At 44.8% G+C, this 14,824-nt stretch overlaps 1 protein-coding gene across 3 annotated transcripts in view; it reads right to left on the minus strand.

The window, feature by feature from the left end:
* Window positions 1–12,553, minus strand: part of CPA5 (carboxypeptidase A5) — a 32,418-nt gene extending 19,865 nt beyond the window's left edge. For all 3 annotated transcript variants that reach the window (XM_087860830.1, XM_087860829.1, XM_045792642.2), the window contains exons 1-3: window positions 12,450–12,553; window positions 868–3,527; window positions 149–360 (exon numbers count right to left, since the gene is read on the minus strand). In XM_087860830.1, the coding sequence (XP_087716956.1) occupies window positions 149–264 (116 nt within the window). In that variant the 5' untranslated portion in view covers window positions 265–360; window positions 868–3,527; window positions 12,450–12,553. The remainder of the gene's footprint in view (window positions 1–148; window positions 361–867; window positions 3,528–12,449) is intronic.
* Between the last annotated feature and the right edge of the window lie 2,271 nt (window positions 12,554–14,824).

Genomic DNA, 14,824 nt, shown 5'->3' on the forward strand with positions numbered 1-14,824 from the left:
ACTGAGGTCCCGACTCCCTCCACTTTGGCCAGGTCCCAGTAGGACAGCCACCTCCCTCCCACCCCACCCCCCACATACCTGGTCCCCAAGTTCTTGACATCTACCACCACCACCAACCCCCCGCCCCCACTACGGAGCAGGCACTCACCCTGTGAAATTCATTTGGCCCAAAGCTGCTGCCAGGATAAAGCTGAAGACCAGAAGCGTCCACCTGTCCACAGGGCACGGGCCAGGGCCCACGCCCCCTCCAGGGCTGCTCGGCATGCTTCCAACTTCAGGCGAGCTTCAGGGCCCTTCCTCGCGTGCAGGCATGGCCCAGGCCTCAGGACAACGCAGCACCTAAAGGCCGGCAGGTCCGGCCTGAGAATGGGCGTTAGGTTCTCTCTGGGGAGACCCAGCATGTGACTCTCACACGCAGGGCCTAGGGAGAGCTAGAGCCACCCCTCCCCACTGCTAGGTAAATCCCCCCCGCCTCCCCGGGAAAAGGAAAGAGGGAAAGAGGAAGACAAGGCTCTTAGCTTTCTTCCCTCCCTGGAGGTTTGCTGGGCCAGCCTCTGGTGAACATCAAATCCTCCATCTCCACAGAAAGATGAGAACAGCTAGAGGCCCAAGGAAATCACTCGTTTCCTCCCTCCTCATCGAACACTTCTCTTTTGCTCTCCTTCTCCCTTCCCATCCACTCACACTCCCTTGGGCCATGTCCTCCTTACACATAAGGGTGTGGACGCCATGGAAAGAACGCTGGGTTTAGAGACAGAGACCGCGTGCTCACTTCCCATCTAAAAGACCGAGGGCAACTGCCCTAATCTCTCTAAATCTCAGTTTACTCATCAGGAAAATGGGGTTAATAATATCTCCCCTCCCTACCTCACAGGGGTTTGGGAGGGTATTAGATGAGACAACTTGGGTGAACTGGCTTGGCCAAGCCTGCAAAATAGAATGTATTATTATTTCAGAGCATTAACGCTTAGTCACAGATGCATCTTAGGTCAGGACTCCAGTTGCAGCGGGGAGAAGGGGGACAGAAGGGAACGGAGAGGGGAACCAAGGAAATAGACAGATAGCATGAGAAGGAATTCAGGGAAGACTCCCTTTCCTCTGTCTTCAGCCGGTCGCCGTTAGGCTGGTGCAGGTAGTGCATTTTCTGCTAGACACCAAGGTCCCTGCAATCATTATGGTTCTCGACAGAAGGCAGAGTCAATTCCTCGGTGCTGCCAAAGCCCCACACAGCCCCCTTTATGGTCTGGGAAGAGTGGGAATAAAGCCGAGGCCAGCACACAAAGCAGTCATATTGGAAGGGGAGAGTGAAAGATGATGCCTGAATGGTAAATGAATCTAACAGAAAATCCACAGGAGGCCGAGGAAAAGCAGAGACTAAATCCAACAAAGTTGTTCAGCAGAGGACGTCAACAAAAGGCCACTTAACTGTCACCGGTGATTCTCAGAAGCCCCCCTCCCCATCCATCCTTTCCCAGAATGGCCAATTAACTGGCCATGTGTGTGGAGAGGGGAGCTCTTTTATTGACAGAATGCCCTGCTCCCACACCCCGCCGGACCTACTCCATTATTTCGTGGTTCAGCTGCTCAGACATGCCAAACTCTCCTAGAACCCTGGCTTTGGGAACTCTCAGACAGAAACATTAGCAAAGGGTTTAAGGACCTAGAAAAGAAAGCAATTAGGCTTTCCACCCAAGTAACAGTCAGCTTCAGTAGAAATAGGAATAAAAGAGTGTACTAGTAAACAACAGCTCGGGAATTTAAAAGAAAAAAAGTGGGACGGTGCTAGTCACCAAAAGTACCCAGCATCTTCTTGTTCAAAAGCAACATTTAAGTCACTAATAATAAGACAACTATCCCTGTCTTTTTGGTTTAGGGATGGGGAGAGAGAGAGAGAGAGAAAGATCGAGAGCAGGAGCAAAAGAGAAAGAGAGAAGAGCACTTCAGAATTCTTGAGAACTCTATGGCAGCCCTTCCAATAGAACTTTCTGTGATAATGGAAAAGTTCTATGTCTGCACTGTCCAATAGGATAGCCACTAGCCATTTGAAATGTGGCCAGTGTGACTAAGGAATTGAATTTCTTCTTTTATGTGATTTTAATTAATTTCAATAATTTAAATAGCCACATGCGGCTAATGGCTATCACATTACACAGCATAGTTCTGTGGGAATTCACCAGCCCTGCAGCAGTACCTCCAATGGCCGGACGGGAAGCAGAGACACACAGCTGTGCTTGACTTAATACCTAATATTGGCTTCTCACTCAAAATTAATTATTCATCTAATCATTTATTCAATAAATGTCTACCGAATATCTGCTTTGTGCCAGGCACTTGCTAAGGTGTGGGAATAAAATAGAGAACAATACAGACCTGGCCCCTAGATTTCTAATGGGGTAAGTAGACAATTAATTTAAAGAGCATATAAATATGTGTAAAAATATGGTATGTGTGCTACAGCACGCCATAAGGACAGGTAACAGGGACTCCACACAGACTGGGCAGACAGAGTTTCCTGAAAGAAGTTCTGTTGGAGGACTTTGATCCCCTGCAGGTGGGGGGTTTAGATGCCCAAACAATCCTGCCCACATGAAACAACAAACATGCCGGATAACATATTCTGAATAACTTAAAAGGTATCACTGAGTTGGCATGAGAGTAAGAATCGACAGATCCGAAAAAGGAGTAAATGCCAGACACCTCAGAGGTAAGCAGATGTTCCCCCGAAAGAGTTCTCTCCAGCCCAGTTCCCGATCTTCCTCCCAGGAGAATATACCTAGTATCTAGGGTCATTTTCCTTCTGCTCAAAGTAGATCTTTTGAAACTTTCCTTTAGTGATATCCTCTGTTTTTGTTTGAAAGTTTTTATTTTTCTTTCATTCTATTTATTTATTTGTCAGAGTGCGCACAAGCAGGGGGAGCAGCAGGCAGAGGGAGAAGCAGGCTCCCTGCTGAGCAAGAAGCCCTATGTGGGGTCAATCCCAGGACCCTGGGATAATGACCTGAGCCAAAGGCAGACGCTTAACCAACTGAGCCACCCAGGCATCCCTCATTCCTCTTTTTTTTTTTTTTAAGATTTATTTATTTATTTGGTGGGTAGGGGGGAGAGCACAAGCGGGATGGGTAGGGAGAGGGAGAGAGAATCTCAAGCAGATCCCATGCTGAGCACAGAGCCCGGAGTGGGACTCGATCTCACGACCCTGAGATCATGACCTGAGCCGAAACCAAGAGCTGGACACTTAACCGACCACACCACCCAGGCACCCCTATCTTGCTTTCATTCTTAAAAGAGTTTAACTGGGTATCCATTCCAGGTTGATTATTGTTTTACTCTCAGCACATTGGAAACATTCTCCCACGGTCTTCTGGCTTCCATTTTTACTGTTGAAAGGTAATTAATTAGTCTACTCACTGTTCTTTAGCAGGTGATCTTTTCTTATCCCTGGTGGCTTTGAAGATCTTCTTGTCTTGGGTGTTCTGCAGTTTTATCTTCATGTACTTACTGGGATACTTCAGCTATCCAAAACAGAGCTAGAGATGCAAGGTAATTGCAGTCAAAAGCCCAACAGCTCCACGAAACTTCACAAACTGATAAAAACGTATACGAAAAAACACAAACAAACACACATCCTAAGAGTCAAGATAATCCCGAAGAACAAAGTGGGAGGACTTTCTACATGACACATTGAAACATTACAAAGCTATAGTAATTAAGACACTCTCGTATTGGCACAGGTACAAATAGAGCACAGAAACAAACCCAAGCATATTTGGAAACTTCATTTTTTGCAGACTTGGCACAGCAGGTCACCGTGAAATAGACTATTCAATATATGTTTCTGGGACGATTGTAGATGTAGATGGAAAAAATGGAATTAAATCCCTATTGCACCACATATAAAAATCAATTCCAGGTAGATTACTCACATGTAAAAGGCAAAACTGTAATACACTTGGAAGACAATATAGAGAATATTTTCTGACGTTGGGATAGGGAATAATTTTTGTAAATAAGACAAAAGTTTCCCATAAAGGGCAAGGTGGATAAAATCAACAAAATTAAATCAAATTTTAAGAACTTCTGTTCTTAAGATCCTTGACAGAGAATAGAAAGCCAGCTTCAGGGGTGGCTGGGTGGCTCAGCCGGTTAGGCGTCTGCCTTCGGCTCAGGTCACGATCCCAGAGTCCTGGGATTGAGCCCCGTGTCGAGATCCCTGCTCAGTGGGGATCCTGCTTCTCCCTCTGCCTGCTGCTCCCCTTCCTTGTACTCTCTCTTTCTCTGTCAAATAAATAAATAAAATCTTTAAAAAAAAAAAAAAGAAAGAAAGCCGACTTCAAACTGAGAAGACATATTTACAATACATGAAACTGGTAAACTATTGATATCATGATCTATAAAGAACATCTGTGCATTAATTTTTTTTAACAGGTAAAACATATGCAAGGCCATTTCACAGACGATCACAAGTGATCTCTCAACCACTCGTGGTGGAAGCTTAAATTGGTGAGACTACCACCAACGATTGTTACCCAGTGAACTTGAAAAGGTACTGCACACCCTATGCTCTGACAAGTCTACTCCTGCCTATGAGGCCTGGAGAAACTCTTGCTCGTGGGTACCAGCTCTATGGACAAGACTGAACCAATGGAGGTGTAGTTGTATTCATACCGAACACAACAGAGAACGAACCAGCTATGGCTGCATGCATCCAGTGGACAAACCTCGGAACCGTAAAGCTGAGTGAAAGGAGCAAAATCGGAACATACGACGTGTTTCCATTTATATTACATTCACCAACAGATAACACGAAACAATAGATTGTTTAGGAATATGTACACACAGGATAATGATAAGGAAAAGGAAGGAAATTATTAGCACAGATCAGTGGTTTCATCTGGAAAAGAGAGGGGAGCACAAATGAGGGGCACATGCAGGCTTCTAACACTGCCTGGTCTTGTTCTTAAGCTGAACAAGTAATAGCGTTTTATTTCTAACAGACTAAGGAAGACTCTCGTATGTATGATATACTTCACAATCAAACATATTTCAAAGGAATTACGGGAAAGCTAAATTCTTATTTTTCATAGTGAGAAATCAATAGAAAATGCCTAAAACAGGAAAATCAAGAAGTAGTAATATAAGCACCTTCCCTAGGTTTATGGATGTGAACATCAAGACTAAAAGAATTGAATATGGTTGTCGCTGGAGAGCAAATGTGGGAAGGAGGAATGAGGGCTTGGCTGCTTTTTGTAACAAGTCTTACAAAACTATTTGACTCTTTAAACACTGTACTGTAGAACTGATTAAAATAAAAGTGAAGTTTGGGGAGCCTGGGTGGTTCAGTCAGTTAAGCGTCTGACTTTGGATTTCTTCTCAAGTCATGATCCCAGGGTCACGAGATGGAGCCCCGCACTGGGAGTGGAGTGTGCTTGAGAGTCTCTCTCTCCCTTTCCCTTGGCCCCTCTCCCCCCGCCATCGTCCTCTCTCAATAAATAAATAGATAAATAAATGGCAGCATTTGATAGCTAGAGTAGTCAAATGCGCAGAGACAGAAAACAGAAGGGTGGTTTCCAGGGGACAGTTTTGTCGAGGAAGATGAAGTAATTCTGGAGGTGGATGGCACTGAGGGTTGCACGACGACGTGAACGTACTTAATGCTGCTTTATAAACCGTACACTTAAAAAATGGCAAAGTGGCCATTTTGTGTGGGAAAATTTTTCCCACACAAAAATACTGCAGCTCACAAAGACGTGCCACTTGAGCTGTGAGGTAAAGACACGAAGGAGTTAACCAGCCAGAGCAGGGTGGGGAGGGTGCAGGAAATCTGATTCTTGCCCTGAATCCCTCTTCATTAAAGGTATTAATTCCCACTTTGGTGGGGGACCTCCCTGAGGGTCTCCAGAGACGGCAGGAGGTGCTCCAATATTTACAAATAAAACTCCCAAACTAAATTATGTTTGATTTCCAAAAGTCCCCTTTGGGTGTTTAATGGAAATAAATATATCAAATGTAATTTTAAAACACAGGGAAACAGGAGTGTCATCATTCACATTACAAAAGGATTCTTTGATTAACAAGAAGATTTACCACAGTTTCCTAACATAGCCAGCTCCCCCCCCCCTTACACTCTAAATGTGATGCAATTAACAAAAAACAGGCTTATCCCACCTTCCAGAAATATGCCAGACAGGTGCTTTCCGAGGAAATTGAGTAATGAAAATCCAAGAAAACAATAACCCACCAAAAGGTGGTGAATGCTGCTCTGGAATTTCCAAATCCACTTCATCGTTCAAAATTCCACACTGCGGCCACCCCCCAGGCCAAGCCCTAGCCGGCCGGCCCTATTTTCACTGCAGCCAACCACGCCCTGCGCCTCTTCCACCATCACACACTGTGTAGATGCTGCTTGTTTGCAAGTATCAGTCTAACCATCAATCTCCCTGTGAGCTGGGGCTGTGTCATCTTCACCTATGTGACCCAGGAGTCCCACAGACAGCCCAGGCCACTGCCCACGACCTACGATTTGCTGATTCCCTCATTCCAATGACTGCCCAAAGTTTGGGAAGTTTGCCTCCTAGGCCTTCACCCCTGTCTGTACCACCAGCTCTGTACCCATCTGCTCAGAGCACCCAAACATTTGCTCTGTTCTGCTCCCCACTTTTAATTACTGGACCCCATTCCCACCACCCACAGCCAGAGACCTCACTTGGTGTTATCTTTAAGGGCAGCTTTCCAATACCAGGATCTTGCCTTCCCCTCCCCCAGGACTGGTGTCCATCCCCAAACCTCGGCCAAGCCGTTGGTGACAGCTTTTTCAGCCACTCTCTGTTACATGGCTGCCTTCGACTGGGCACCCAGATAGCCTCCTCCCAACTGCACTATACCCACTCTCTTCCCCACCGGTCCAGCCACCCACCAAGGGAACCCTGAGCTCCTGCATGCTTCCACCTAGTCTCTACAGGGCCGAGGGTTTACACCGTGACATGCTCTGGCTCCCAGCCCACAGTTCTCACCACCCTGTGGCTGAGGGTCTGGCCACCAGCACCCAGCTAATGACCACTGTGAGATGCCCAAGAGCACAGCCCAAGAGCCTGTCCACAACAACACAGAGGGCTGGCAGCCACCACACAAGAAGACACTTCTTACTCTTTGGAGGAAGGGTGTCTGCAGGTCAAGGGGTGCAGCTACGACCAAGACCAGCCCCTCGGCCTGGAGAGCCACCTATACAGTCCCGTAAGGAGCTTATGACGTCCCAACCACGTGGAAGGAAGAGAACGTGACCCCAGACACTTTCCCTGTCAAGGGACGGCAAAATCTTTCTGGAAAGGGCCAAAAATAAATAATAATAGGTTTGGGGGACCACACGGTACGATAGAGCAAGAGTTCTCATCGAATTGTCTTTTTTGCATTTAAAAATATAGCTCATTGGGGTGCCTGGGGGCTCAATCAGTCGTACGCCCAACTCTTGATTTCCACTCAGGTGGTGATCTTGGGGTCATAAGATCGAGTTCCGTGTAGGGCTCTGACATTAGCGGGGAATCTGCTTGAGCATTCTCTCTCTCCTTCTCCCTCTGCCCCTCCCCACATTCTTGCACTCTCTCTTCTCTCAAATAAATAAAAAAACAAATTTTTTTAAAAATAAAAATATAGCTCAAGGTAAATCAGAGACAGGTGTTAGAAGCATTCCAATCAAATCTAATGATCTCCAAAGTGAGGCACTCACTCCTTTTGGGGGTGAAGGAAGAAATTATTAAGACTTCTGTGTACTTTTATCTCATCCTCTTTTTATTTCCATTTTTGTTTGTATTTTATAAAATACATAATGAGTACAATGGTATTTGCCCAAAATTTATAAATAGGTAACGACATACGCTGGGTATGACATGTTAACGATTTTTTCATTATAAAGGATGAGAAACAATCTGAAGAATGCTGGCCTAATGCTGAGGGACTGATTTATTTTGAAAAAAGCCTCACACTCTCATGTTTTTGTTTTGATAAGTGCTGCTCCTCTCACATTATGTTGGATGGCAAAATCTGAGTTTTTAATTAAAATTTATTTAAATCAATGTTGACATCTTGAAGAACTTCACTATCTTTGAAATCAATGTATTTTGGGGGGAAGAGCTATTTTTTGAGCACTGCTAAGGTTCTCTTTTGGGAACCTGATGTCTGGTGGCGATTTTAATCTTCGCTGTTCCTTTCTGTCACAAAGAGTCAGAACCTTCTTCCTCCGGCAGGCCTTTGGGATCAAGAATTTTAAAACGAACGCTGGGTCCACGTGAACTTCGGGCTCTCCTGGACCGGCGTCAGTTACCGGTGACGCTCCTGTGTTTACTGAATCCAGTGTCTCCTACCACAGCAGACTTTCGCACAACAATAGAACAGCGGGTGAGGGGTGGGGGGACTGCTTGCCCATGCAGCTTCTCACCTTTTTTGGTTTCATCTAAACAGCAGTGTTTTTTGCCTTTTGCCCATATTGCATAAAAATTAGTAGAAAATGCAAACTAAAATTATTAGTGCCCATGATTAAACAACTGAGATGAGACTGATGTGCCTGAGGTAAACATTCTGGAATGAAACAGCCTCACTCGGACATTCGCTGGATCAACCCAGGTATTGATTTGGGCAGGAGAAGAACAAAACTATAAAAGATATTGTCAAGAACTGTGAACGCTCGAAGATTCTGCCCCACCTTCAAGCTAATATGTGAGCTTGCCAACAATTTCATGGACGCTGGCAGAAGAAACAAAAATCCCAGGACAGAGACAAAGGACTTTGTTATTCATGGCAACATCCATATTTGTGCCAGTACCGTGGGCCCCGTTTTCCACAAAGGGGGCCAGATGACACCTGTACGGACAATAGGTGGAATTACAGAAGAGGAACCGTGAGTGAAGGGAGCCTGAAACCTCTTATGATTTCTATTCTTCTATTCTGGTATGATCTGGACATGCAGAAACGTAAGAGATCCGTGGAGAATCGTCTCCTGACTGATGTATAAAACACTGGGGAGATGGCACTGGAAATGGGGTTTAAAACAGTAGTCTTCAGCCCTGGCTGTCCATTAGCAGCACCTGGGCAGATGTTTACAGAACCAGGGTCCAGCGATGGCTTTAACTGATCTGAGACGAAACCCAAGCATCAGTAGTTCACAAAAGCCTCCAGGTGATTCTCAGATATGGACAGGGGGACAGTCCACATGTCCAAAAGATTATGAGGTGAGGAGTAATTAGTAGTATTTATGTTTAGCTCAGTGCTTCCCAAACTTTGCTGGGTATGTGAATGACCTGGGAATCACGTGCAATGCAGATTCTGATCCGGTAAGTCAGAGCAAGGCCAGAGATGCTGACAAGCTCCCCGGTATAGCCTGATGTTGGCATTCGACTCTGAGCAGAAAGGTTCTGGCTCGCTGGGAATATACTTCTCATCACAATCTGTGTCTACTGCTAGACTTTCACACTTTAGGCTTTATGTACATACATGTTCAGGAATTTCTCACGTTCATACGTGATATATAAGGAGAAGGCAACCTGCCTCTAGAAGCAGGTCTTGCAATAAGAGTGAAGCCTATCCTTCCTCAGGACCACAGAAATATCCTGGGTGTTGAGATCATGAGAAACTGTTTGACAAACACCTGAAAAACAGAGATTTAGAACACAGGGCAGGTGCAATGCCTGGGTGGCTCAGTCGGCGAAGTGGCTGCCTTTGACTCAGCTCATGATCCCAGGGTCTTGGGATCAAGTCTTGCATCGAGCTACTTGCTCAGTGAGAGAGTCTGCTTCTCCCTAGGCCTGCCACTCCCCCTGCTTGTGCTCTTTCTCTCTCTCTCTCTGACAAATAAATAAATAAAATCTTTAAAAAAAAAAAAAAAAAGAACACAGGGCAGGCCATTAAATCCTAAGCAACAACTTCATTCTGAACTTTATATTGCTCATATATTGATGAAGGTAACAGTTAGGGAAGGGTCCACAAATTTGGATCCAAGTGTCAGAGAAATAGAAAATAAAATCCTGATATTGCTGGAGCAAAAGCCCCATTAGGTTTGAGCAACTCAGGAAAACACTGATCAACTTGTTAATATTTCTCTTTCTACTGGGACTAAGGGAATTATCTCTGGACTGCTTTTTCCTAATCTCCTGGATCATTTCATTTTTGTTTTGGTTTTTTTAAAGATTATTTATTGGAGAGAAAAAGAGTGGGGGGGGGAGGCGCAGAGAGAGATGGGGGAGAGTCTCAAGCAGACTCCATGCTGCGCGTGGAGCCCCACACGGAGTTTGATCTCAAGACCCCAAGATCATGACCTGAGCAGAAACCAAGAGTCAGACGTTTAACCGACTGTGCTATCCAGGCGCCCCTCCTGGTTTCATTTCTAAAGGTCATGATGCCATTGGCTTCTGAGACCTCGAAGCGGGCATCTATAACCTTCTGCCATCCTCTAGCCATGGAAAGGAGGGAAACACCCTCTCCCAGGGCCAGTGTTATTCCTTACCAGGCCTTCCCCAACCTAGCAATGTGTCCACTACCCAGCTTGATCAAATATCTTTCCGGCTCCACAAGTCTCTCACTTATTTTCCAGAACAAATGGAAGTTCCCTAGACCTGCCAGGCACCAGGGAGCCTGAGGACAGAGAGAAACATGCCCTTTAAATATTGATCCTACTGATGGCCCTGGGGCAAGAGGGAGGGAGGGAAGAAGATCTGGTACATTCTTCTTTGACATGCCTCCTTAACAAGTTAATACCTGTCCACCAACAGCTGCTTCTGAGAGAGCTTTAGACATACCACTTCACAATGATGCGACAGGTCATCATCCTTCCTTTTCCACTGGGCCTGGCGTCTCTGAGTTTTCTAACAGAGATTTGCTGAAATTGGAGCAGAAGGACTTTGCTTTCTCTGACCTCTGTGTTTCCCACATCCATCAGAAAAGAACAATGCCACGGCAATGTGTGCAGAGCTGAGGAAGGGAGACGGCCTCAGACAGTAAGCTAAGTGGAAAGAAGACACCGGGCTGCTCCTGGATCATGCGTGAAACTGACACCACTACAGGTATCCGTGCACTCCGTCTTTACAATGCACCAGTGTATGCTAGGTGCAGGGGGGTCCGAACTCAATAAAACCTTGGCTCTGCCCCTGAGAAAATTATAAGCCCCAAATCTGGGTTAATGGCTTCCTAAGGTTAGCCCAAGTTGTTTAAATACTCAAGATGAATATATCTATTTGCTTGTTGAGAGAAGGGGACATTTTGTCACCCAAATTTTGAGAAGCTAATAGTTAAAGATGGGGTTTGGTGGTTCTATGGGTTGTCTAATCCGTATGAAAGGACATAAAGGCCTAGAGGATGGAAATAGTATTTGGAGTCCATTCCGGATGTTTCATAATAAGTAAAACATTAATTCATTAATTCCAAGTTCTCCCTGGATGCGATCTCGGGCTCAGGCACAGGAAGGACAGACCCACAGGAACCACACAAAATGCCCCTCAACTGTGGTCATCATCGGCCAGCAGTGGCAGCCAGAGAGGGAGCCCTGGGCTCCTGCTTCCTCCCTACATCCCCTCTCTCACTGCAAAACTGGAAACAAAGGTTCCAGGAGCCAGGCAGATGCTCTAGGGCTGTGAGACCAGAGGGGCTGGAGGAACTCCGTGCATTTGAAAGGTATTCAAATTGCTTCCTGAGCAACAACCTGTGGGGCTGGTCTGGAAAATCTGCTTCATCGTTTCCATCTGTGCGTGTTTGGGCATGCTACTTTACCTCTTCAAAACTCGGATTCCTCATCAGTCAAACAGGGATACTGGTACTCGCCAGCCTGCATATATCATGGTGGTTGTGATAATTTAATTATCCAATATCTATAAAAGCATTTTAAAACTATAAATCATTACAAAAATGCAAGCAATGTAACCAATATCAAGTCTTCCTTATCTCTGAAGGTTTAATTTATGCTCTCTCTTAGAACTTAGGCACATGTATTCCAAACTGTTTTCCAGAATTCCACCGATGGGTTGGAAAAAGTATTATTTTCCAGCTGCCCTAACTTGTTGAGAGTATGGCTGATGCAATTGTTAACTCACTGCCCCTGCAGGAAATCAAATATTTACTAGCTGCTGATCTTGACCTTGTAGGAGAGACAAAAACAAAACAAAACAAAAAACACACACACACACACACACACACACACACACAACCATGAGATTCACTTTTTGCATTAAAGGATCAAGTTGCCCAGCTACACCACGGTACCCATACATCGTAGAGGAGGGAAGAACTGTGCTCTCTGGATGCCCCCAGTACACCTGGAGCTTTACTTCAAATACAAGAAACAGCTGGTGTTCATGATTTAAGGCTCAATACAAATAGTAGAGTGGATTTATTTTACAAGCTGTCTGGTTAGGCAAAAGTCCAGAATTCATCAAACAGAAAGATAAGGAGGATGATGATGACAATACAAATACCTCTTCGTAGTTGGTCCTAGTAGAGTGACATAAAAGAAGTGCAACCTCCATAGGACATTCTAGAGCTGGCACATACCCTCAGCTTCACTCGCACCAGATTTATAGTGGGGTCTTCCCGGCACCTGTAAAAATCAAAGGTGACCCCATAGACTTGACATGGTTGTGCTTGAAAGCTGGACCTGTGAAGGGTTCAGGCAATAATCCTTTGTGTTAACCCAGTAAAGGGGCATCAATATCTATTTAACATGGGAAAGCTCCCAGAGAAAGAACTCCAATATTTCAAAACCCCAATAATACTAAAAATGACTTAGCATCCAACAAGCCCTTTCCTGAGAACTGTTGAGATCTTTGTCATGAAGACTCAGGAAAAATCTAAAGGAAATTAGGAAAAATGCCAATCACCTGATTCATAACTGAACGTCCACCACCTGGTGAGAATAATGATTCAAGCTAACACACACTGAGAACTGCTCTTGCCAAGTAAGGTGCTTCATACTTTAATACATTAGCTTCCTGAATTCTCTTGAGACACTACTGTAAATACTACCATTATTCTCATTTTAAATATGGGGAAACTGGAGCTCCCAGAGATTCCATCAAGGCCCGAGGACACGTGGCCAAGCGAAGGAGTTGGGCTATCCTACTGCTCCTCACCATCTATAACCCAGAAGACAGAAGTGGATGTGGTCTGTGTGTCAGTCCCCAGTTGGCTGCAATTCAATGGGTGGCTCTGGTTTCAAGTGGGCAGCACAGAGATGACAGATAGTCCCATCAACAGCCATGGACTCTATCCTTCATCCTGTCAGCCACTTCACCGAGGTCTTTTTTTGGACCCCAAGGAGACTGGGTATAAGACTTGGGAACAGCTCAGCAAACGCCACCCCACCCCCGGTACTGCAGAAAAAAGAACTCAAAATACTTTTTTCCATTATCAATGGATTGTCCCTTTTCCATCCTCATTGGTGTCCCTAATAGTGGAAAATTCCATAGAGACTCATTTGATGAGATATGAAAGCCTTTCAAGCTTAAGTGTGTTTCAGAAATATAAGTTGTGTCCATGAATGTTTATGGCTCGAGTTTTCTCTTTTTCGGTGGGGTCTTCACTTAAAGAACAGAAAATATTAATTACTTGTCTTAGGCAAGAGACACTGCTCTTGAGATCTTCCACCTGTAAAACGTGGATAACAACATCTAGCCTACATTTTTCATATGGCTTGGGGAGTACAAAACGAAGACAAAGAAGAGAGTTAAGAAAAATTTTATACCACAAGCCCAAACACTGTCTTCCTTAACTTCCCCAGTCGAGAGGCCCCACCACCATACATCTCTGTCCTTCCAGCAGCCGGTTTTCTGGTATTTACAGCAGCGCTCATTAACCAAATTAAAATTTTTAATTTGTTTTCTTGAGTACTTTCTGTCTCTCCAACGACAATGAAATTCCATGCAAGAAGGAATTTTGTCTTCTTGTTTGCCAGTGCCTTGCCAGCATCTAAAATTGTCGCTGGCACACTAGACACTCAATAAATGCATATTGAATAGGAAAACATTTTTGTGTTAAAATCTGTACCTTTATAAACATTTTTAAAACTGGATTTCAGGTCCATGGAAATAGATTAAACAAAATCCTTGGCTAATGGCATGCTCATCATTGATCCATGCGTGGCCCTCTTTTATGACTTACTTAGCTATTGAATTAGGGTTTGTTTTTTCTTCTAAATTAGGTAATAAATACGTGAAAAAACAGAACCTGAATCTAACCATAGAGCCCTGGCCTCTATCTCATCCCCCGCCTCTCCCCATCCTAGGTAATCATCACTCAGAATGCCAGGCTCTTCACTTCCTGTTGTCTTAAGTCCATTTCCCTAGAAGCAGAGCTTAAGATGGGATTCTTGTTTAGGTCATTTTTTTGAGGGAGTTCTCAGGAGAAGGGGAGTTTGGGAAGCAGGACAGGACGAGGGGTGAAAAAAGCTAATGAAGGATTTGGAATGAGCTGGAAAAGGTATTCAGAACTCTGGAGCCCACATTGCACCACAGTGTGACCCTACACTGAGGCAAAAGATTAGCTGTTTGTGCCCCCAAGTTAGTCAGTCATTGGCTGACATTTGGGGAGGTGATATAGAGAAAACAAGTGCAACGCTTCCTGTGTGAGTCAGCCCCTATTTGGCTAACAGCAATTCTCCAGAGAGGGAGGGAGCCTTGAGCTGTTGGCAGCCAGCACTCATAGCAGCTGGGAATCAGTACACTTGAACAGGAAAAGGGGTCTGAGCGTGTATCCTATCTTTCTTCCCTTTCTCTACAGTTTTATCAAATTTTTTATGTCTTCCTGAGAAGGAAGTATAACTTATATTTTGTTCACTTATTTGGAACTTCTCTAG

This window comes from Ursus americanus, chromosome 3, assembly GCF_024610735.1.
Source record: "Ursus americanus isolate L20-20 chromosome 3, mUrsAme1.1.p, whole genome shotgun sequence".
NCBI lineage: Eukaryota > Metazoa > Chordata > Mammalia > Carnivora > Ursidae > Ursus > Ursus americanus.